Source organism: Vulpes vulpes, chromosome X (genome assembly GCF_048418805.1).
Source record: "Vulpes vulpes isolate BD-2025 chromosome X, VulVul3, whole genome shotgun sequence".
In the NCBI taxonomy this organism is placed as follows: domain Eukaryota; kingdom Metazoa; phylum Chordata; class Mammalia; order Carnivora; family Canidae; genus Vulpes; species Vulpes vulpes.
The window spans coordinates 73,770,024-73,792,167 of NC_132796.1; the positions used below are offsets into that span (position 1 = coordinate 73,770,024).

The 22,144-nt window shown below is 38.7% G+C and overlaps 1 protein-coding gene and 1 long non-coding RNA gene across 3 annotated transcripts in view; one reads left to right on the forward strand and one right to left on the reverse strand.

Annotated features, from left to right (window-relative positions):
* The window catches only part of LOC140596224 (uncharacterized), a 91,116-nt gene that overhangs the window by 32,368 nt on the left and 36,604 nt on the right, over positions 1–22,144 (reverse strand). Inside the window, exon 2 of the long non-coding RNA XR_011998260.1 lies at positions 13,639–13,784. This is a non-coding gene — a long non-coding RNA (uncharacterized lncRNA). The remainder of the gene's footprint in view (positions 1–13,638; positions 13,785–22,144) is intronic.
* Positions 13,620–15,921, forward strand: TCEAL4 (transcription elongation factor A like 4). 2 transcript variants are annotated; one of them, XM_025988109.2, is made up of 3 exons: positions 13,620–13,748; positions 14,344–14,410; positions 14,747–15,921. In XM_025988109.2, the coding sequence occupies exon 3, from the start codon at positions 14,774–14,776 to the stop codon at positions 15,749–15,751; it is 978 nt and encodes a 325-aa protein (XP_025843894.2). In that variant the 5' UTR covers positions 13,620–13,748; positions 14,344–14,410; positions 14,747–14,773; the 3' UTR covers positions 15,752–15,921. The 2 variants fall into 2 exon arrangements, with proteins under 2 accessions (XP_025843894.2, XP_025843895.2); XM_025988110.2 differs by lacking the exon at positions 13,620–13,748 and adding an exon at positions 13,752–14,023.

Below are 22,144 nucleotides of genomic sequence, written 5' to 3' on the forward strand. Positions count from 1 at the left end.
TTGCTGGGTCATAGGGCAGTTCTATTTTGAACTCTTTGAGGAACCTCCACACAGTTTTCCAGAGTGGCTGTACCAGTTCACATTCTCACCAACAGTGCAGGAGGGTTCCCCTTTCTCCACATCCTCTCCAACATTTGTGGTTTCCTGCCTTGTTAATTTTCCCCATTCTCACTGGTGTGAGGTGGTATCTCATTGTGGTTTTGATTTGTATTTCCCTGATGGCAAGTGATGCGGAGCATTTTCTCATGGGCTTGTTGGCTATGTCTATGTCTTCCTCTGTGAAATTTCTGTTCATGTCCTTTGCCCATTTCAGGATTGGATTGTTTCTTGGGTGTTGAATTTAATAAGTTCTCTATAGGTCTAGGATACTAGCCCTTTATCTGATAGGTCATTTGCAAATATCTTCTCCCATTCTGTAGGTTGTCTTTGAGTTTTGTTGACTGTTTCTTTTGCTGTGCAGAAGCTTCTTATCTTGATGAAGTCCCAGTAATTCATTTTTGCTTTTGTTTCCCTTGCCTTCATAGATGTATCTTGCAAGAAGTTGCTGTGGCCAAGTTCAAAAAGGGTGTTTCCTGTGTTCTCCTCTAGGATTTTGATGGATTCTTGTCTCACATTTAGATACTTTATCCATTTTGAGTTTATCTTTGTGTATAGTGTAAGAGAATGGTCCAGTTTCACTCTTCTGCATGAGTCTGTCCAGTTTTTCCAGCCATAGAACACAATTTAAATGAAAAGACAAAATGAAAACCTACAGCTATCAAAATTTCAGGGTCAGAAAACAAATTGTTGCCAGGATTGGGATGGGGAGAATGGGACTACAAAGGGAACAGGGGAATTTTTTCCAAGATGTAACTCTTGTATATATTGATTGTGGTAGTGGTTATACAACTGTATGCATTTTTCAAGACTCATGGAACTGTATACTAAAAGGAATTAATTTTTTTCTAAATTATAACCTAATGAAAATTATTTTTAAAATAGTCATTTTAAAAATGAAGAATTTAAGTGTTATTCTGTGATTCCAATGTCATATCTGAAAAATCAGTTGATGAAAAGAGCAATGTATCTATTCATGTATGTATATTTCAATATGCATAGAAAAATGAATGCCAAGTAAAATCAAATGATAGCACTGGTTACCTTTGGGAAACAGGATGGAGAAATATTGATCAGGAAAAAGACTTTCGGGGATCCCTGGATGGCGCAGCGGTTTGGCGCCTGCCTTTGGCCCAGGGCGCGATCCTGGAGACCGGGATCGAATCCCACGTCAGGCTCCCGGTGCATGGAGCCTGCTTCTCCCTCTGCCTGTGTCTCTGCCTCTCTCTCTCTCTCTGTGTGACTATCATAAATAAATAAAAATTAAAAAAAAAAAAAGAAATGGAAAAGGAAAAAGACTTTCACTATAGCTGGAGGGCATTTTAAACTACACATAAATTATTTCTATTTATAATCCATTATGAAATAGCATATATGGAAGATATTCTGATAATAACAGTACTGAGGAGAAGTATAAAAATGATATTCAATAAACATTTAAAACATTTGTCTAACTCTTTGTTCCACTAAAATTAATGTGGGAATGATAACTAGCTTCTTCTTGTTTATAATAGAAAAAATGCAAAAAAATAGAATGCTCAGTGGATACAACTAAAATTTAAATAAATGTGATCTATATTCCTTCTGAATTATAATTCATTAAGGGAAAATGTTATGCCCTGAGTGAATAATAATAATATCTTTTTTTAAGATTATTTATTTATTCATGAGATACACAGAGAGGCAGAGACATAGACAAAGGGAGAAGCAGGTTCCCTGCAAGGAGCCCAATGTGGAATTCGATCCAGGAGCCCCTGGAGCCCGGGATCACACCCTAAGCCAAAGGCAGATGCTCAACCACTGAGCCACCCAGGCATCCCAATAATATCTTTTAAAGAACATCAAATGATCAGGACCTGAGTCTGAGTATTATAATAACAGAAAAAAATGTCAAAAAAAAAAAATAAAATAAAAAGAAAAAATGTCAAAGAGGAATATGGGTCTCTTGTCATGAACATAAGAATTTCTTGATGTTTCAGGAGTGCCTGGGTGGTTCAGATGGTTCAGCCTCAAACTCTTGATTTCAGTTCAGGACATGATCTCAGGGTCCCGGGCTTAAGCCCCACTTCAGGCTCTGCACTCAACAGGGAGTCTGTTTGGGAATTCTCCCTCTCCTTTTCCCTCTGCCTCTGCCTCTGCCCCTCCCCACCTCTCTCTCTGTCTCTCTCAAATAAATAAATGAATCTTTTTTGAAAAAAGAATTTCTAGGTCTTTCAGACCCAGAAAAGGAAAGTGGACTGTGTGTCTCAATGACCTTTTTCTTCCCTTAGCAAGAGCTATAAACTATTGAAGGATCAGCTGCCCCCCAACCCTCTTTACCTTGTGTAATACATTCACAGGGGTGGGAGAATCAGGAGTCTCACTTCCTAGCCCAAGGCCTGTCATATGTCATCATCAGTCACTAGCCATACATCAGGTTTCCAAAGTAACAAGGACACAGTCCTGTCACCTCAGCAACAGAGGCTCCATCCACAAGGCTGCTTTTCTGACTGCTCCACTCTGTTTGCAAGGAAGTGAGATATTTCTACTTTCAGAGGGCAACACCTTCCTGGCTACAAGAAGCAAGTAGACTTTCACCTGGTTGTAAACTCTCCATTGCCTTGCCAGAGCTCTGCAGGTAAAATGCAAACTCCTGACCGTGGCCTAGAGACCTCTGTGTGCTTTGGCCCCTGCCTTCCTTACTAGTCCTGGGACCACTCCCTCTCTCACACTCACTCTGCTACACTGGCCTCACTCCATTACAAAAAGGCTAAACTGCTTCCTACCACAGGGCCTTTGCACATGCTACCCTTGCTGCCTGGGATGCTCTCCCACCCTAGCTCTCTCCTGCTCACACTTCAGGTTACCCTTTAAATGTAATTTCTCAGAGAAGATTTCTTTACTTTCTTAACATCTAAATAAGATTCCCAATATTGTTCTTTCACAGGATACTGATTTTGTACCATGAAGGCCACTTGAGCAAAAGTGCTTGACAAAAAGGGAAAAAATACAAGTAAAGTAGATGGCATAGTCCCTGGAATATAGTTGTTACTCTATCCAGGTACCATACCCTCTTTGACCTGGCTCCCTGGTACAATTATCTTTGATAGCTGAGGAGAGAAGAGAAGAGATGACTCACCCAAGATCCTGTCAACAGTGAAGGCTCAGGCACTGAGACTCAGGCAGCACTTCTGACTTTTGCTTCAGTGTCCCTCCCTATAAATCCACAGTCAGCAAATGCCTCCTCTTTCTGGAGCTCCAAGAAGGTCCCAGCCTCCCAGCTCATGAATACACCTGAATTGAACCTACTAGACCCAAAAAGGCCACAGCAAAGGCATAATCATTCAGTAGAAAATGCTAAGTCTTTTTCTCCCACCCCATTCCATCAGACAATTCATTCTATAGCATTCTTTGTCACAGAAATGACTCTAAATCTCTTATATAATGTAGCTTAGGGTGTCTGTTTTTCTTTTAGCATTCTCAAAATTCTAAGACATAGTGACGATCTTGAGGAAAATGAAATTTCTCTTAAGGAAGGGAAAAGATGGACTGAGAAGGAAATCAATATTTGCTATCAGTCTCTTCCATACATTTTAGATAATCTGTTTGGTATCAAGATATGCTTTTACAGATTATAAGAGTGAGGCTCAGAGAGGTTAAAGTACAGGCCAGAGTCACACAACTATTAAGATAAAGAAATGCTATCATAATCCAGATGTGCTTGATTCAAAGTCCTGTGTTTGGAACCAGGCACTTCACTTCCTCTTTAGATGGAAAAAGCAGAGTAATGGGGACTCATACACATTTTTTTGGATTGTAACTTTATATCAACTTACAGAGTAATTTGATCATATCTAGCAGTTTGTGCCTATCCGATGATACCTCAAATGGACCCATAAGTAAATACTCAGAGCCACTGTCAGGTGTGCCCAAGGAGGCCTATACAGGAAAGGCCTTTATACCACCCTTTTTAAAAGCACAAATCTGAAAATAACTTAAACATTCATTAACAGATTATTCTGGATAAATAAATCATGGTACAACCATACAGTGAAATACAACATACCAGTCCAAAACAAAATGTAGATGAATCTCAGAAACAAAATATGTGATGGAACCTGCAAGCTATACAATGATACCTAGGTAAACCCATGTAGATATGTGACCCAAACTCAAATCTGTCTGTATACCCAATATGCAGTATGCCAATATTTGAGACACCAGTTTTGAAGTAAAGAAAACTTTATTATCAGAAGGGCAGCCCAATGAGAAGGCAGGGGTTCATTCCTAAAGCTGCCTTGCCCCAAGACTAGGGACAGCTAATAGGATGGTAGAGGATTTCTTGCAACTTTGGGTGGGGAGACCTTGAAACAATCTAGAGGTAAGCACTTTTCCAGACAATGAGGTGATATTTGGGACCTGGTATGATCAGATTCAAAAAGAAAGATGTTGCTGTCCAGTCCCCACTAGGTTTCTATGATCAGTGGGTAAACAGGCATTAGGGGTAAAAAGGCAAAATTAATGATCATGCATGATATTGAGAGGTGAATAAAGCGTATGTAGGGAACAAAACAATGTGGAGCTAAGTTAATAATGGAACTAATGTAACTATAGTTCTGCTTATGCTTTCAAAACAGGTCTAGGAACTAAACATCAGGCCTCACATATAGTGAGGAATATGACTATCCTATGAAGTTCTATTAAAATATAGATGTTTAGGACATACTCTAGACTTAACAAATCTTTCTCTTTATTTGACATCCCCTTGAAGTATATTCTTACTGCATGCTTGGTATATTCATGGTATATTGTGTATGTTATGTCCTGGGATTATTATATATCTTTGTTTTTGAGAGAGAGAGAACTCATGTGCTAGCAGGAGTGGGGGTATGGGGGAGGAGCAGAAGGAAAGAGAATCCCAAGTAGACTCTATACCCAGCATGGTGCCCAACATGGGCTTGATCTCACAACCCTGAGATCATGACCTGAGCTGAAATCAAAAGTCAGATACTTAATGACTGAGTCACCTAGGTGCCCTGGTTTATTATATATCTTGAATTTTTTTTAAATTTCCCTTTTAAAAATTATGTTCATCTATTTTTTGCAAATCAGATGTAATATTCATGTCTTCATTGAAAATATGCATAATAATGATCCTTAAACACATTTTGTCTAAAACTTTGTGGATTGTCTTTTTTATCATTGTTTTGCATGCCATAGAAACAAGATTTCCTTGTCAATTATATTATTCTTGTTATAAGCTCCTCAGCTTTTTCACTTTAGAAAATTACCATCAATAAGTTCACCACAGGGATGTCTGGGTGACTCAGCTGGTTGAGCATCCAACTCTTGGTTTCAGCTTAGGTCCTGATCTTAGCCCTGCATCAGGCCTCTATGCTCAGTGTGGAGTCAGCCTGGGGTTCTCTCTGTCCCATCTCCCTCTGCCCCTCACCCCACTTGTGCTCTCTCTAAAATAAATAAAATCTTTTAAAAAAATAAATAAATAAAATAAATTAACCACAGCTATTTTAAGCCTCTGTAATCTATTCCAATTCTGACACGATTCCCATGTTTTTCCACACCATGAAACAGTTCTCCAACATCAGCTGGGTGTCCTACATTTCAACAAATTCTGACACTATCTACCTAGAGTAGATACCACTAACTTCAGACATCAATCTCAAGTCCAGGTTTTCACCTATGCCTCTGACTAATAAGCTATAGATTTGAAAGTTCCAATCACCCCCACCTTGGGTTTGATTAATTTGCTACCATGGATCACAGAAATCAGAGAAACATTTTATTTACTTATTTTACTCACTCATTGTACTTACTATATTACTGGTTTAATATAAAAAGATATAACTCTTCCAAATTCCAGACGGAATAGATGCATAAAGGAAGGTATAGGGAAAAGGGTGCATAGCTTTCATACCATCTACAAGTGTACCACCTTCCCCAAATCACCATATGTTCACCAACACAGAATGGCTCTGGGCCCCATGTTTTTGGATTTTTATGGAGGGTTCATGATGTAAGCATGATTGATTAAATCATTGACCATTGCTTATTTTAAGTGGGGTTTTTTCCCCAGTAATTTCTATGCACAATGTGGAACTTGAACTCATGACCCCAAGATCGAAAATCTCTTGCCCTGAGACACCTGGGTGGCTCAGTGGTTGAGCATCTGCCTTTGGCTTAGGGCGTGATCCCAGGATCCTTAGGATGGAATCCCACATCAGGTTCCTTGCAGGGAGCCTGCTTCTCCCTCTGCCTCTGCCTCTCTCTGTCTCTCATGAATAAATAAATAAAATCTAAAAAAAAAAAATCCCTTGCCCTACTGACTGAGCTAGCCAGGAGCTCCTGCAAATGGTTATTGAACTCTGTATCCAGCCCCTCTCCCTTCCCCAAAGGGTAGTGCGGGATCGGACAGAAAGTTCCAACTCTCTAATTGCAAGATTGTTTCCCCTAGCAACCAGCCCAATCTTAGGTTACCTCAGGCCTTTACAAATTGCCTCATTAGCATAACAAAAGATAATATTATTGTTCTCTTCACTTAGGAAATTCTAAGTGTTTTAGGAGGCTCTGTGCTAGGAACAGAGACAAAGACCAAATATATATTTCTTATTATAAACCAAAATGTCATATCTATAAATAGAGTTTTTTTAATAAATAGGTTTTGTTTTACTGTGATGCTTGCCCAAAGTCTCTGAAATCAGCTACATGACAGAGTTTATGTCTTTGGGAAAGAAGAACTGCTTCAGAACGCTGTGGAAATCCATGTCAATACAAAGAGGTTGAGAATTTGTCTAGTAAAGAAATCAATGAGCGAGCCCTTTACATTATTTACATATATATTAAAAGGATGAGTAGCCAAAGGTAACAGTTCCTCTTACCTTAGCATTGGGGGAAAAATGCAAAAGGAGCCAGAAGACTGCAACATGGATTATAGGACACCCTATTTCTGGGGAGTCAATACTGTCCTGGAGCTAAACAGTTTTATGGCCTATAGTACCTCAAAAAAGAGAGGCAGAAAGACTCACACTTCATCAGATTCCAGGAAGCAACAAGAAGCTCTTATGATAACTTCCTGCTAGATAAAAGGCAAGTGGGAAATGCTGTGGTAACAGCTTCTCAGAAGGCTTCTGTGCTCTCATGCTCTGGAAAACCAACAAAAGGCATTCTTTCATGACTCAGATGAGCTGAGATTCAAGTCTAGCCTACATGGCCAATGTGGACTGATGCAAAGTTGCTGCAGTGCTAGAAAGGAGATGTTTCCCCAAAAAAGACTATGCGAGGTATTTTACCCTACTGACACTTGAAAGAGTACATTTGTGGATATGGACTTCTGAAGTCTTTGCCTCAGCAACTTAAACCATACCAATGAACTTAGTCATGATTTCCAGGATGCTTTTTTCGTTCAGTAGATGGGTCCATGAGACTACTAACCCAAGATCCAGCAGAACAAGAGTTAATTATATAGGATTGAATTGACCTGATGAGGGATGATTGTAGTTTTTGTTTGGAATATTGTTTAATCTATATTCTGGGTATATAATGTGGCCCCACATCTTTATGACATTATCTGTAACCCGTAACAATTTACTACATAATGTATTTGTAAATTGAAATAAAACATTTGTTACTGACTTTTTTTCTCACTGACCCCTAACCCTCTGTAGAATTTACAAACTCTAATTGGATCTTCTTACTTTCCATTGCAATAGAATGATGTGCATAGATTCAGTAAAAATGTGTGCTCCTTGGAGCATGGTAGCAATGAAGATGATGAAGATGTCCAATAAAATAGGACATGCCCCAGAGTGGAGGCTATCACCCCATCAATTATAAGTGGAGCCTGTCAGACTACAGCATGTTTGCTGTGGGCATTGGGACATTGCTCTTAGGATACTAGAGCAAAATGAAGTGGAACCACAAAGAAAGGTGACTGCAGATTGAGGACTTGGAGGCCTGTATCTTGCTGATGCCACTGTTGCAGGCAGAGAAGGGAGCCCGATGTGGGACTCAACCCCAGGACCCCAGGACCAGGATCCCAAGACCACAACCTGAGCTCTAGGCAGATGGGTAACCAACTGAGCCATCCAGGCACCCCAATAATACGAAGCTTTCAAAGTAAATGTGAAGGGTGGCTCAGTCAGTTGAGCATCTGCTTTTGGCTTAGTCATGATACCGGGATCCTGGGATTGCCAAAGTCAAGTCCAGCTCTCTGCTCAGCGGGGAGCCTACTTCTCCTTCTCCCTCTGTTTCTCCCCCTGCTTGTGTTCTTTCTCTCTCTGTGTCAAATAAATAAACAAAATCTCTTTTTAAAAAAGTACAATGTGAAAATCCCACAGCTAACATCATACTCAATGGTGAAAGACTAAAATCTTTCCTCTAAGATCAGGAACAAAACAAGTTTGCCCATTTTTACCACTTTAATTCAACATAGTACTGAAAGTTCTATCCAGGGCAATTAGGTAAGAAAAATAAATTAAAAGCCCAAATTGAAAAGGAAGAAAGATTATCTCTGTTCACAGATGACATACTCTAATATATAGAAAAATATAAAGATTCCACACACAAAAAAACTGTTAGAACTAATAAAGTAATTCAGCAAAGTTGTAAGATATGAAATCAATACATACAAATCAGGTATGACAGGCTTAATATTGCTAAGATGTCAATACTACTAGACATTTATACACTGAAGAATAAATCCAAAGAAAATGACGAAACACACTAACATATAAATACAAAACATCCCTAATAGAGGAAAAAATTATGTGAACTTCGTTCAATTTGCTGAATAAAAAATCTATATAATAGGGATGCCTGGGTGGCTCAGCAGTTGGGCATCTGCCTTTGGCTCAGGGTGTGATCCTGAGTCTGGGGTTGGGTCCACATCGGGCTCCCCATAGGGAGGCTGCTTCTCCCTCTGCCTATGTCTCTGCCTCTCTCTCAGTATCTCTCATGAATAAATAAAATATTTTTTTTCAAAAAATCTATATAATAAAATACTTTGAAATTATCAAAATTATGACAGGTTTTTATAACAGTTTTTATTCTCATAGCATATAATTCATCCATTTAGAATGCATAATTCAATGGTTTTTAGTTACTCACAGAGTTGTGCCATCATCACCACTATGTATCTTAGAACATTTTCATCACCCCAAAAAGAAACTATATTCATTAGCAGTAACTACTCATTTTCCACTAACTTCCCCCAACCAAGCCCTAAGCAACTATTAATCTTTCTGTCTCTAAAAATATGCCTAGTCTAGATGTTTCATATTAATGGAATCATACCATATGTAGTCTTTTTAATTTTATTTTTTAGTGTAGAATGTCTGGGAAGTTACAATTATCTACCTATTTCCAGTATAATTAACGTGCAGTGTTATATTAGTTTCAGATATACAATAGAGTGATTAAACAAATCTATACATTACTCAGTGCTCATCATGATAAGGTACTTTTAATCTCCTTTACCTGCCCAACCATCTACCTCCCCTCTGGTAACCACCAGTTTGTTCTATATATCTAAGGGTCTAGGGGTGCCTGGGTGGCTCAGTTGGTTAAGTGTCTGCCTTCAGCTCAGGTCATGATCCCAAGGTCCTAGGGTTGAGCCCAGTGTCAGGCTCTCTTCTCAGCAGGGAAATCTGCTTCTCCCTCTCCCTCTGCCCCTGCTCCTGTGCTCGCACGCGCTCTCTCTCTCTCTCTGGCATAAATAATTTAAAAATATTTTTAAAGTGCCTGTTTTTTGTCTTTTTTTTCTTTTTTCATTTGCTTTGTTTCTTTTTTTATTTATTTTTCATGAGAGACACAGAGAGAGGCAAAGACAGGCAGAGGGAGAAGCAGGTTCCCCGAGTGAAGCCCAATGTGGGACTCTGGGATCATGCCCTGAGTTGAAGGCAGACGCTCAGCCACTGAGCCACCCAGGCGTCCCATTTGCTTTGTTTCTTAAATTCCACATATGAGTGAAATCATGATATTTAGTCTTTTCTGATTGGTTTCTTTTATCATTTTCTACAGTGCCTTCACCATTTGACATTTCCACCATCAGTGTGTTATTGTTCCAATTTCTCTACATATTTGTCAACACCTATTATCTGTCTTTTTCTGAGTATGAAGTGTTATTTCCTTGTGGTTTTGATTTGCATTTCCCTGATGGCTAATGAGATTGAACATCATGGTTATTGACCATTTGTAAATTTTCTTTGCATAAATATCTATTTAGATCCTTTGCCCATTTCAAAATTGTGTTGATGGGCACTTAGGATGTTGCCATATCTTGGCTATTGTGAATAATACTGTAATAAACAAGTGTGTGCAGATATCTCTTTAATATCTTTTCATTTTCTTTAGGTATATACCCAGAAATGGAATTGCTAGATCATATGGCAGATCTATTTTTAATTTTTTAGAAAATATTTGAGGAACCACCACATTGTTTTCCATAGTGGCTTAACCAATTTACATTTCCATCAACAGAGTACAAGGATTTTCTTTTCTCCACATCCTCACCATCACTTACCTATCTTCCTGATTCCTCCCTATCTTCCTTCACATTGTAACAGGTGTGAGGTTATATCTCACTGTGGTTTTGATTTGCATTTCCATGACAGTGATGCTGAGCATCTTTTCATGTATCTGTTGGCCATTTGGGCATTTTCTTTGGGAAAATGTCTAATTTCCTTTGTCCATTTTTATTTTTTTAAAGATTTTATTTATTTATTTGAGAGCGAGAGAGAGCACACAAGCAGGGGGAGTGGCAAGCAGAAGGAGAGGGAGAAGCAGGGTCCCTCCTCAGCAGGGAGCCCGATGTGGGGCTCAATTCCAGGACCCTGGGATCATAACCTGAGCCAAAGGCAGACACTTAACAGACTGAGCCACCCAGATGACCCACTCTGTCCATTTTTAAATAGGTTTGTTGGAGTTTCTTTGTTTTTGAATTGTATGAGTTCTTGATATTTTTCAGATATTATCCCCCTTTTTTTCTCATTCTATAGGTTGTCTTTTTTTTTTACGCTTTTATTTATTCATGAAAGACAGAGAGAGAGGCAGAGACATAGGCAAAGGGAGAAGCAGGCTCCCTGCAGGGAGCCTGATGCAGGACTCCATCCCAGGACCCCAGGACCCCAGGATCACGACCTGAGCCAAAGGCAGACACTCAACCACTGAGCCACCCAGGTGCCCAGAAATATTACCTATCTTAACAATATTAAGTCTTCCAATCTATGAACATAAGATGTCATTCCATTTATTTAAGTATTCTTTAATTTCTTTGAACAGTATTTTATAGTTTTCAATGTACAAGTCTTAGACTTTTAAATAAATTTATTTCTAAGTGTTTTATTTGTTTTGATGCTATTTTAAATGGAAACAGTTTCTTACATTCCATTTCAAATTTTTACTGCTAGCATATAGAAATGCAATTGATACTTATATATTGACTGAACTCATTTATTAGTTCTCATAGCTCTTTAGTGGATTTTTTGGGATTTTTTTTGTATATAAGGTCATGTCATCTGCAAATAAAGGAAGCTTTATTTCTTTCCCTTACAATCTGGATGCCTTTTATTTCATTGTACTTACTTATAAGTACTTGATTATGTCAGAAAATAAGAATCTTCACTTTTTAACTATTTAATTATACAAATATAATTTCCATAATAACCTATTTTTCACTACTAACCAGAGATGGATTCTTATCACATACTAAATACTTTTATACTTGGGTATGTTAGTGGTATCTCTGTGTTTTACTCCTCCTGCTATGCTTTTTCCAATACCACATTGAGTTTAGCTTGTAGCTTTATAAATCATTCTGCTTCCTTGAAGTGTGAGTTCCTTTATCAGGTATAAATGAAATCCACACTAGGTAAGATAAAGTAGCCAACACAGTGCCTGGCACTTAGGTGGTATTCTCTAGAGGGCAATACCACATCCTTTGGTTATCCTTTGTGTCCCACCACTCATAGTAATTGTGATTTATAAATAGTTAATAATTTTTACTGTGTATCTAGAGCCCAACATTTTAATTATTTTCCTTAACCAAACATCCAAGGATAACCAGGGTAAACAATGTATTAAGAAGATACGTAACTAAATCTGTACTGATGGACAATTGTGATATTCCACTTTTCCATTACATACAAAGCCTACATAATTGATACTGTATTCCCAGTTCCAGCAAAGAATAAACACATAACAAACAGTTATTATGGGAATTTAAAAAATATAAAGCATTTTTTAAAACATAAGATTATTTTTAGCACATTAGTAATTCTCTCCATGGGTAAATATTAGAAGTGGAAATACTAAACCAAAATGTCATATTTATTTTAAAACAATTTACCAGCTTACTTTTCAGAACATTTTTTTTACCATACCACTCAAGAGCAGGAAAGAGTGCATATGTCCCCAATCCCTTAAGAATTCGGTATGCATTTTCAGATAGATCAATGGTTTTCCTTAATTGTTCATGTCTTTGTTATCTTATTTTTAAAGGCCTTCTACACAAAAAGCTTAAGTGGAAACAGAGACTACTTATTCAGAACTTGTTATAACAAGGCAGTCAGCCACCATTACTTTTATTTGGCAGAGACTGGAAGTCTCTAGAGAGTGGAAAAACTTTAGCTCAAACAAAAGAGAAGACTAAGTATTATTCTCGGATTGGAGATTGTTGGCATAGGGTTGCTAGAAGCAGGCTAAGAGGACATCTTATGTGATTGGTTTGGGGAGCATATGTGGATTTCTCTTGTTGAGAGGGGTTCAAAAAATAGGGAGGTTGTCAATCGTTGATCAGAGGCTGTGGTTTGGCTTCCTGAAGGGCTGCTTTCTGCAGAGGTTGCGGTTCTCAGTTCTATTGTCATGTACGATCAGGTCATTGTTGTATATTTAGTCTCTCACTTAGAAAAAAAAATTGTTCTTTTATTCTGCTTCAAATATAATTTTATTTTTAGATTTCAATAATTAGAAAATGTATGTGCGCATGTCAGGAAAAAGGAATAATTTCATTTTGAGGGGAACAGTTTCCTAATTTTTTTCTAAAGTGCAATATTCTGGGCACGTGGGTGGCTCTGTCGGTTGAGCCTCAGACTCTTGATTTCCCCTCAGGTCAGGATCTCAGGGTCCTGGGATGGAGCCCAGTAGGGGCTCCGAGCTCAAATGGGAGTCGCTGGATGCCCCTCTCCCCTTTATTTCTCTAAAATAAAAAAATAAATCTTTAGAAAATAAAAGTGCAATATTCTATGTACGACATTAAAGTTCACATTCATACGATTTCATTGGTTGGCTCTAGTTCTTTCAATGGAAATTAAGAGCAATTTGGTCAAGACTCCTCCCCCGCACCTCTCAAGCCATTAAAAAAGCCTCTGAGGTTTTTATTAAATTTATTCCTTGGATCACCTCAAGAAGAGAAAAAGGACAAAACTGTCCAAAGAGGTGAGAAGGAAAGCGCTCCAGAGAAGGGCGGGGTGACCCGCAACGCCCCCCGCCCTGGCTGCTGGGCGGGGCGGCAGGGGGGAGGGGGGCGAGCTCCGGTGACGCGACACTCACGTGACCAACCCGGCGCTGATCTGGGCACCAGTCCGGGGGCCCGCCCTCTTCCTTGCGGTCGGATCCGGAGCGGTTTGCTAGCTCTTAATTGTTGCTCCAGGTTCTTTCAGGTCAGTGTGAGGGCCTTCGTCGCTGCCTGCGGAACCCTGGATTGGTGGGGGGGGGGGGGGGGTGAGGCACGGACACGGAGAAGAAAAAGGGTGGGAATGGGGTCCGTGTTGAGGGAAGCTGGCGAGAGTGTAGGTAGAGATGGCGGTGGGAAAATGGCTAAAGGGTGAGCTAGCGACCAATCGGCGGAGGGTCGGAAGAGCGGACACCCCTAGTACCCGTGTCCCCTTTCTCCTCACTTCCTCGCTGCCCTCCGTCCATTTTGGAGCCGGAGCTGGTGAGCTTGGGGGCGCCCCGCCAGTGAGACAGTAAAAATAAACCCCCTTTCCCACTCCATGCGTAGAGAAAAAAAGTTGACCTCGAGAGTGGGGAGGCGAGTTGCCTCCGGGGAAGAAGGACACAGAGATACAAAATTAGTTTGGAAAACATCCTGGTCTGGCGCCGGAGGCGTGAAAAGAAATGGCGGCTGGGGTGTGGGGGGCGGAGGAGGTGGGGGAGGGAAACGTTGGATGAGAAGGGCCGGGATTCTGGAAAGGGGCTCTGAGTCCCTGTGCATCCACCCGAATGCGCAGCCCCTGTGTCCTGTCTTATCTGCAGGTCTGCGTGTCTGTTCTCAGCACTCTGCAAGGCTAGAAAAGGACGAATCTGTTCAGAATTCCTGCAGGTCAGTGAAGAAAGGGGTCTCTGGGCAGGGATCCAGGGGGGTGAGGAGTGTGGAGGGTAGAGCACCAGCAGAATATGGGGCACCACTGCCCACCTCCTAACACATTTATACACGCTGCTGTGCTGAACAAGCATAGAGAAAATGGCTGGGCTTGCCAGAGAAATGGTTGGCTCATGTGTGTGAGGGGAGAGGGTGGGCAGAAGGCACATGGAAAGGCCAGGCCAGGTCAGGGGAACCCTGACAAGGGGAAAGATGCCAGTACTATCCAGACCTGCATTCCACCCCCAAGCCCTGTTTCCTTGTCTCCTCTTTGTCTCCTCTTCCTCCCCACCCTAGGACAGGAAAAGGAGGGGAAGTCTCAACATGGAAAAACTCTGCAATGAAAATGAAGGAATGACTGAGAACCAAGGAAAGATGGAATACAAAGAACAGCCACAGGATGTGGAAGAGCCCAAAGTAGATTGTACTCTGGAAGACCAGGAAAAGTTAGAAAATGAGAGAAAGACAGAAGATGAGGAAATACTAAAGGATAAAGAAAAGTCAGAAAGTATGACAAAGCCAAAGGATGGAAAGCCAGCGGAGAACGAGGGAAGGCCAGTGGAGAGCGAGGGAAAGCCAGCGGAGAGCGAGGGAAAGCCAGCGGAGAGCCAGGGAAAGCCAGCAGAGAGCGAGGGAAAGCCAAAAGAAGAAGGAAAGCCAGCGGAGAGCGAGGGAAAGCCAGCGGAGAGCGAGGGAAAGCCAGCGGAGAGCCAGGGAAAGCCAGCGGAGAGCGAGGGAAAGCCAGCGGAGAGCGAGGGAAAGCCAAAAGAAGAAGGAAAGCCAGCGGAGAGCGAGGGAAAGCCAAAAGAAGAAGGAAAACCAGTGAGTGAGAGAAAGCCAAAAGAAGGAAAACCAGTGAGTGAGGGAAAGCCAAAAGAAGGAAAGCTAGTGAGTGAGGGAAAGCCAAAAGAAGAAAACTTAGAGAGTAAGGGAAAGCCAGTGAATGAGGAAAAGCCAAAAGAAGAAAAGCCAGCCATCGAACCAAGGGCTGCAGGAAAGCGCCCAGCTGGGGATGATGTACCCAGGAAGGCCAAAAGAAAAACCAACAAGGGGCTGGCTCAGTGCCTCAAGGAATATAAGGAGGCCATACACGATATGCATTTGAGCAATGAGGAGATGATAAGAGAATTTGATGAGATGGCTAGGGTAGAGGATGAGGTGAAGAAAACCAGACAGAAATTGGGGGGGTTTATGTGGATGCAAAAAAGTTTACAGGACCCCTTCCACCCGAGGGGCCCAAGGGAACTGAGGGGTGGGTGCAGGGCCCCACAGAGGGGCTTTGAAGACATTCCTTTTGTGTAGTGCCCTTGGCAGGCATTTGCCCTGTGCTTTAACCTTATGCTAATACTTGCTTTAGCTATCACTCTGTTATCCAACTGCAACCCTTGATGTTTCAGTAGATTTTTGTCCATTGCATGGGAAAATGTTTATGGCATATTGTAAAATTAAAAAGAAGAGTTTGATGAACCATATATATGGCATCAGTCCATTTTTGTAAACTACAAAGGTATTTACTTAGTGATTTATGTACAGAGGAAACTGAAAGCTGTGTCCTGGTTATCTGTGGCTGATTTTTTTTTCTGTTCTTTTTTGTTCATTGTATATTTTCTCCTAAAAAACATAGATTACTTTCATTATGAAAACAATATATACCAAGCAATCAAAATAACTGTTTGTTTAGCTTATGAATACAGTGGAGACACCAAAAATCCTTGGTCAGGATATAAAATGTTTTGTAAAATTCATGTTTGAGATTGGAAGCTGGAAGACTCAACCTGGCCGTTACTACAGATCCATTGCTGTAACAGTCTTGTCATCTTATCAAATGGGATAATACTTGCCTTCCAGGGCTGTAGAGAAGATCAGATGAGGTAATAATAGGAGCTGTGTTGATCTGGCTCCAACCCTTCACCTTGCAGTAGCAGAACCAGAACTCTGTCATATATTTGGGGGAGCTATAAAAGACATCTCACTTGTGTCCAGGAGTAAGTCAGATCAAAAGTGGGTATCACTGTCCCCAGGGTAATGCCATGTCTCTTGGGCACTGTGCTCCTTCTCAGGGGCTCTGTACCCTCCTGAAGCCCCAGCTGCTACTGGTGGGCTGGAGACCACAATGGACTAAAGCAACGGTGTCTCAACAGAAAGATGGAGAATTCTCTACCTACAACAGTTATCCTAACCCAGGTGGGTATTACCTGATTGTTTTATAAAGTTTTTAGAAAACATTCCTTTCCAGACTTTTTGTTGATTTGTGTGTGCTTTTGCATATAGCCATCTCCACTGGATTTAGATACTGGAGATTGAGCCAGAAAAATCTGACCAGATGCTGTACTGTTCTCACCTGTTAATCTCTTGTCTACTGATACTTCTCTTAGGAGGAATGGTCTCAAGAAGTTTGTATTAAGCCCTGCCTTACCATTTCAACAGATCCATCTATCTATGTGATCCCTGCCCCACCTCCAACTCTTCATTAGCCTTTTACTTTTAGTGTTTTTTAAATAAACTTTCATTTTAGGAGTTAGAGATTTACAGAATTATTGCAATAATAGTACAGAATTTCTGTATACTTCATACCCAGTATCTATTCACATCTTATGTTAGCATGGTGCATTTGTTACAATGAACCAATATTGATACATCTTATTTAATGTCCTTTTTCTGTTCTAGGATCCTATACAGGTTACCACCTTACATTTAGTCATCTTGTCCATAGGCTCCTCTTGGCTGTGACAGTTTCTCAGACTTTCCTTGTTTTTGATGCCCTTGACACTTATGAGAAGTACTGGTCAGGCATTTTGTATAATGTCCCACAGTTTTGGTTTGCTTGATTTTTTTCTTGTGGTTACATAAGCATTAAATGCTTTTTGGGAAGAACACCAGGAAGGAAGTGCCATACTCACCACATCATGTAAAGGGTACATGTTACAGGGTGCATGGCTGGCATAGTAAAAAAATATGAAATTCTTGATCTCGAGGTCATGAGTTTAAGCCCCATGTTGGGTGTTTTAAAAAAAAGTACATACTATCAAAACTATCAATATTACACTGTTGATGTTAACTTTAATCACCTGGGTGAGGTAGTTTTAGTATTTTCTATGGCAAAATTACTCTTATTTCTCCCTTTCCATACTGTACTCTTTAGAAGAAAGTCACTGCATAGTCCACACTTAAGGACTGAGTGATGTTAGGTTACACCTACCTGAGGGTGAAGTATCTACAGATTTATTTGTAATTTATAAAGTATTTGACTATTCTCCCACCTATTAATGTATTTTATTTATATCAGTATGGACTCTTTTTAAAAAAGGTTTTATTTTAATTCTAGTTAACATACAGCGTAATATTAGTTCAGGTGTACAAATATAGTGATTGAACAGTTTGATACATCACGCTGTGCTCATCATGACAAATGCACTCTTTAATCCCCATCACCTATTTCACTCATCCCTACAGCACCCTCCCCTCTGGTAACCATTAGATTGTTCTCTATAATTAAAAGTCTGTTTCTTGCTATGTCTCTCTCTTATTTTTTTGGTTTCTTAAGTTCCAAATATGAGTGAAAGCATATGGTATTTGTCTCTGATTGACTTATTTCACTTAGCATTATACTCTAGGTGGCAAATGGCAAGATTTTATTGTTTTTTATGGCTAAATAATATTCCACTGTCCCTCAAAAAGTTAAAAATATAACTACCTTATGGTCCAGTAATCAGTATTTTATAATTTTGTATTATAATCTAATACTACACATATTTTCCAACTTTGGCCATTGGGAGCTCTTTCACTTGGCTCTTGTGTTTATTTAATGTACCTCCTTCCATCACTGTGTGTGTGCATGTGTGCCCATATATGTGAGTGTTTAACACTTTCTGGCACTACGAGATGGTGTAGTCCTGTATATTTTTTGTCCAAGCCATTTCTCCAAGGGGCCTTGATACCTTTGGTTAGAGAATGGTATCAAAACCAAGATCTGGGTGCCAAGAGTACTCATTACTATTGGGGTATCATTGCTTCTAGGCCCTCACAGCTGACAGAGCAAAGAGATCTGTTAATAAGAAATAACCCATATGTATAGATGCGTGTTTATATATGTTTCCATCTTTAATTATTTTTATATATTTATTTATATATAGAGAAAAAATTTCCCTTAGTTTTATAGACTCCACTCACCTACAAAGTTATCTGTGTCAACACCTTATTCCCCCATCCCTTTCAGTGGGGTTGTTTCATACATTTGTAATACACTTAGTTTCTGTAGGCACATTCTGCATTTTGAGAGTCCTGTAATTTATGGTATCTTTAAATTTAAAATTCCAGTTGTTCATTGGCCAGTATATAGGAAAGCAATTGACTTCTGAATACTTCTGTATATTAGTTTTACAGCTTTACAGACCTTGTAGCCAGTTTGTCAGTGCTGTGGCATTTCTACATAGACCATCATGTCATCTGTAAAGAGACAGTATTATTTCCTCTGTTCCTATCTGTATATGTTTTAGTTCCTTTTTTGTGTTACTGCACTAGCTAAGACTTCCAGATGTTTAATAGGAGCAATGAGAAAAGAGTACCTAGCCTTGTTCCTGATATTAGAGTGAAGTGTTCTCCTCACCATTAAGTATGATGTTACAGATTTCTTATAGATACTCAAATTGAGGTGTTCCCTTCTGAGAACCTTTATGATAAATGGATGTTGGATTCTGTCATATACTTTTCCTGTATCAAGTGATAAGATCATATATCTTATTTAGCCTGTGTTTGTGGTGGATTATACTAATTGATTTTCAAATGTTAAATCAGTTTTGCATGCCTACAATAAATTCCACTTTTTAGGTACATAATTTTTAAAACATTGTTGCATTCAATTTTCTGATACTTTATTGAGGATTTTGTGTCTGTGTTCATGAGAGATACTGGTCTGTAGTTTTCCTTACTTGTAATGTCTTCTGTGTGTTTTTGGAATTAGAGTAATAGTGAATTTACTTCAGAGAGTACATCAAGCATTCTCTCTACTTCTGTTTTCTTTTAAGATTTTATTTATTTATTCATGAGACACACACAGAGAGAGGCAGAGACATAGGCAGAGGGAGAAGCAGGCTCCCTGTAAGGAGCCCAGTATGGATCTTGATCCTGGGACCAGGATCATGCCTGAGCCAGAGGCAGATGCTCAACTGCTGAGCCACCCAAGCATCCCTCTCTACTTCTCTGTTTTATGGAAGACATTGTGGAGAATTGGTATTATTTCTTACTCAGAAGTGTGGTAGAATTCCCTGATGACCTCTAAATGTTCACTGGTGATCCTTTAAACTTTGGTAGAATTTGGTCTTGGTTATTTGTATCTTTGGAAGGTTATGGATTATTGATTTAATTTCTTTAATAGATACAGGACTTATTCAGGTTATCTTTTTCTCCTTGTGTGAGTTTTAGCAGTTTGCCTTATTGAAGGTAATTGGTTCATTGTATCTAAGTTATCAAATTTGTAGGCATAGAGTTCATAGGATTTCTTCATTATCTTCTTAATGTTCATGTAATCACTAGTGATAACCTTACTTTCATTTCTGATTTTGTTAATTTGGATCTTTTTTCTTGATTATCCTGGCAAGAGATTTAACAATTTTTTAAAATCTTTTCAAAGAATCACCTTTTGGTTTTGTTTTTTTTTCTACTTTCTTCCTTTTTTACTTGTATTGATTCCTAATTATTAATTTCTTTTCTTCTGCATGCACTATGCTTAAAATGACTCTTCTTTGTTTACTTTCCTGAGGAGAAAACTTATGTTAATCAATATTAGATCTTTTTCATTTTTCTCACATAAGAAATTTCCGTCTAAGCATTGCTTTTTCTACACCCCCAAATTTTGATAGGTTATATTTTATTTTTATTTAGTTCAAAATATTTTTGTATTTCTATTGAGACTTCTTCATTGACTCATGTTTAGAATGTTTAGTTATGTGTTAATTTCCAAATGTTTGTGTTTTTCCATTTTTCTGTTGATTTCTACTTTAATTCCATTGAGAGCATATCTTTGGGATTTCTATTCTTTTAAATTTGTTAAGGTGTATTTAATGGTCTAGAATATGGATTCTTGGTGAATGTTCTCTGTGAACTTGAAATAATCATGTTCTGATATTGGATGGAATGTTCTATAAATGACATTTTAGATCATATTGATTGATAGTGCTGTTCAGGTCAATATATCCTTGTAGATATTTTGCCTGCCTAATCTGTCAATTACTGACTGGGGGTGTTTGAAGTCTGTAATTCTAATAATAGATTTGTTTCTCCTTTCAGTTTTGTCAGTTTTTGCCTCTTATATTTTGACACTTTTGTTAGATGCATACATATTTAGGATTATTATATGTTTGTTTTTTTTCCAGAATTAATCCCTTTATTATTATGTAGTGCCTTTTTTTTTTAATCTCTGAAACTTTAATTGTTCTCAAGTCTGCTTTATCTGAAGTTATATAGCTATTCCAGCATTGTTGGTTGGTTGGTTGGTTGGTTTTGTAGGCTCTACGCTCACTGTGGGGCTTGAACTCATGGCCCCAAGAAGAGCCAAATACTCTACCCACTGAACTCCAGCATCCTTTTTTGTTCATTGTTCTTTTGATTAGTATATATGGTGGTATAAATCTTTCTCCATTGCTTTAGTTGTAACCGTTCAAAGTCTTTATTTTTAAAGTGGGCCTTTTGTCCAAAAACGATTTTATTTGATCATTCTGACTATTTCTGTCTTGAATAGGTCTATTAGGAGCATTCATACTAAAAATAATTTTTGATATATATTTAGATTAATATCAACCATGTTTATAACTTTTCTATTTATTTCCAAGGCTGGCTGCTGCTTCTGCCTTCTCTAGTTTTGAGTATTTTACGTGATTCCATTTGTCTTCTTTTAGTGTATCAGTTATATTTCTTTAAAAAAATTTTAGTGATATCCCTCAAGTTTACAATACATAATTTTAACTAGGATCACTTTCAAAGAGCATTCTTCTGCTTCACTGATATGTAGTATAGGTACCTTATTACAGGGTATTCATCATTCATTTCACTTATCCATATGCTATAATCACTATATTGTTAATATTATTATTTTAGACATTTGTCTTTTGTATCATTTAAGCATAAGAAAAAAAATTTCATTGTAGTTTCAGTTATTCCACTTCCGCTTCTCTTTATGAAGATTGGAGTTGCTGACCTATTTTGAGTTGGTGATCAATTTTCTTCTGCCTGGAGAAAATCATTTAACATTTCTTTAAGGGAAGGTTTGCTAGTCATTAGTTTTTGCTTGTCTGAGAAAATTTTTATTTCTCCACCTTTGAAGGATAATTTTGCTGGTTATAAAAATTTTAATTTGATGGAGTTTTTTCTTTCAACACTTTATTTCCACAGTTGCATAGATAGGACTGTTAATGCTGAAATGGAAGATTAGTTATTTCTCCTTATAGTTCTGTCGAATTTTGATTTATTTATTTTGAGGTCAATTTCATAAGTGCATACAAATTGTAAAATACCATAAAGTGACACTCCTTAGGTTTTGTAATGTTTTTAGCTTTGAAGTCTATTTTGTTGTTTTGCCATAATGGATTTTTTGGTTACTGTTTTCATTTTATAATTTTTTTCTATACTTTTACTTTCAGTCTTTATTTTTATATTTGTCTTATAAACAATATAACATTGTGTGTTTTCAGTCTGAAAATC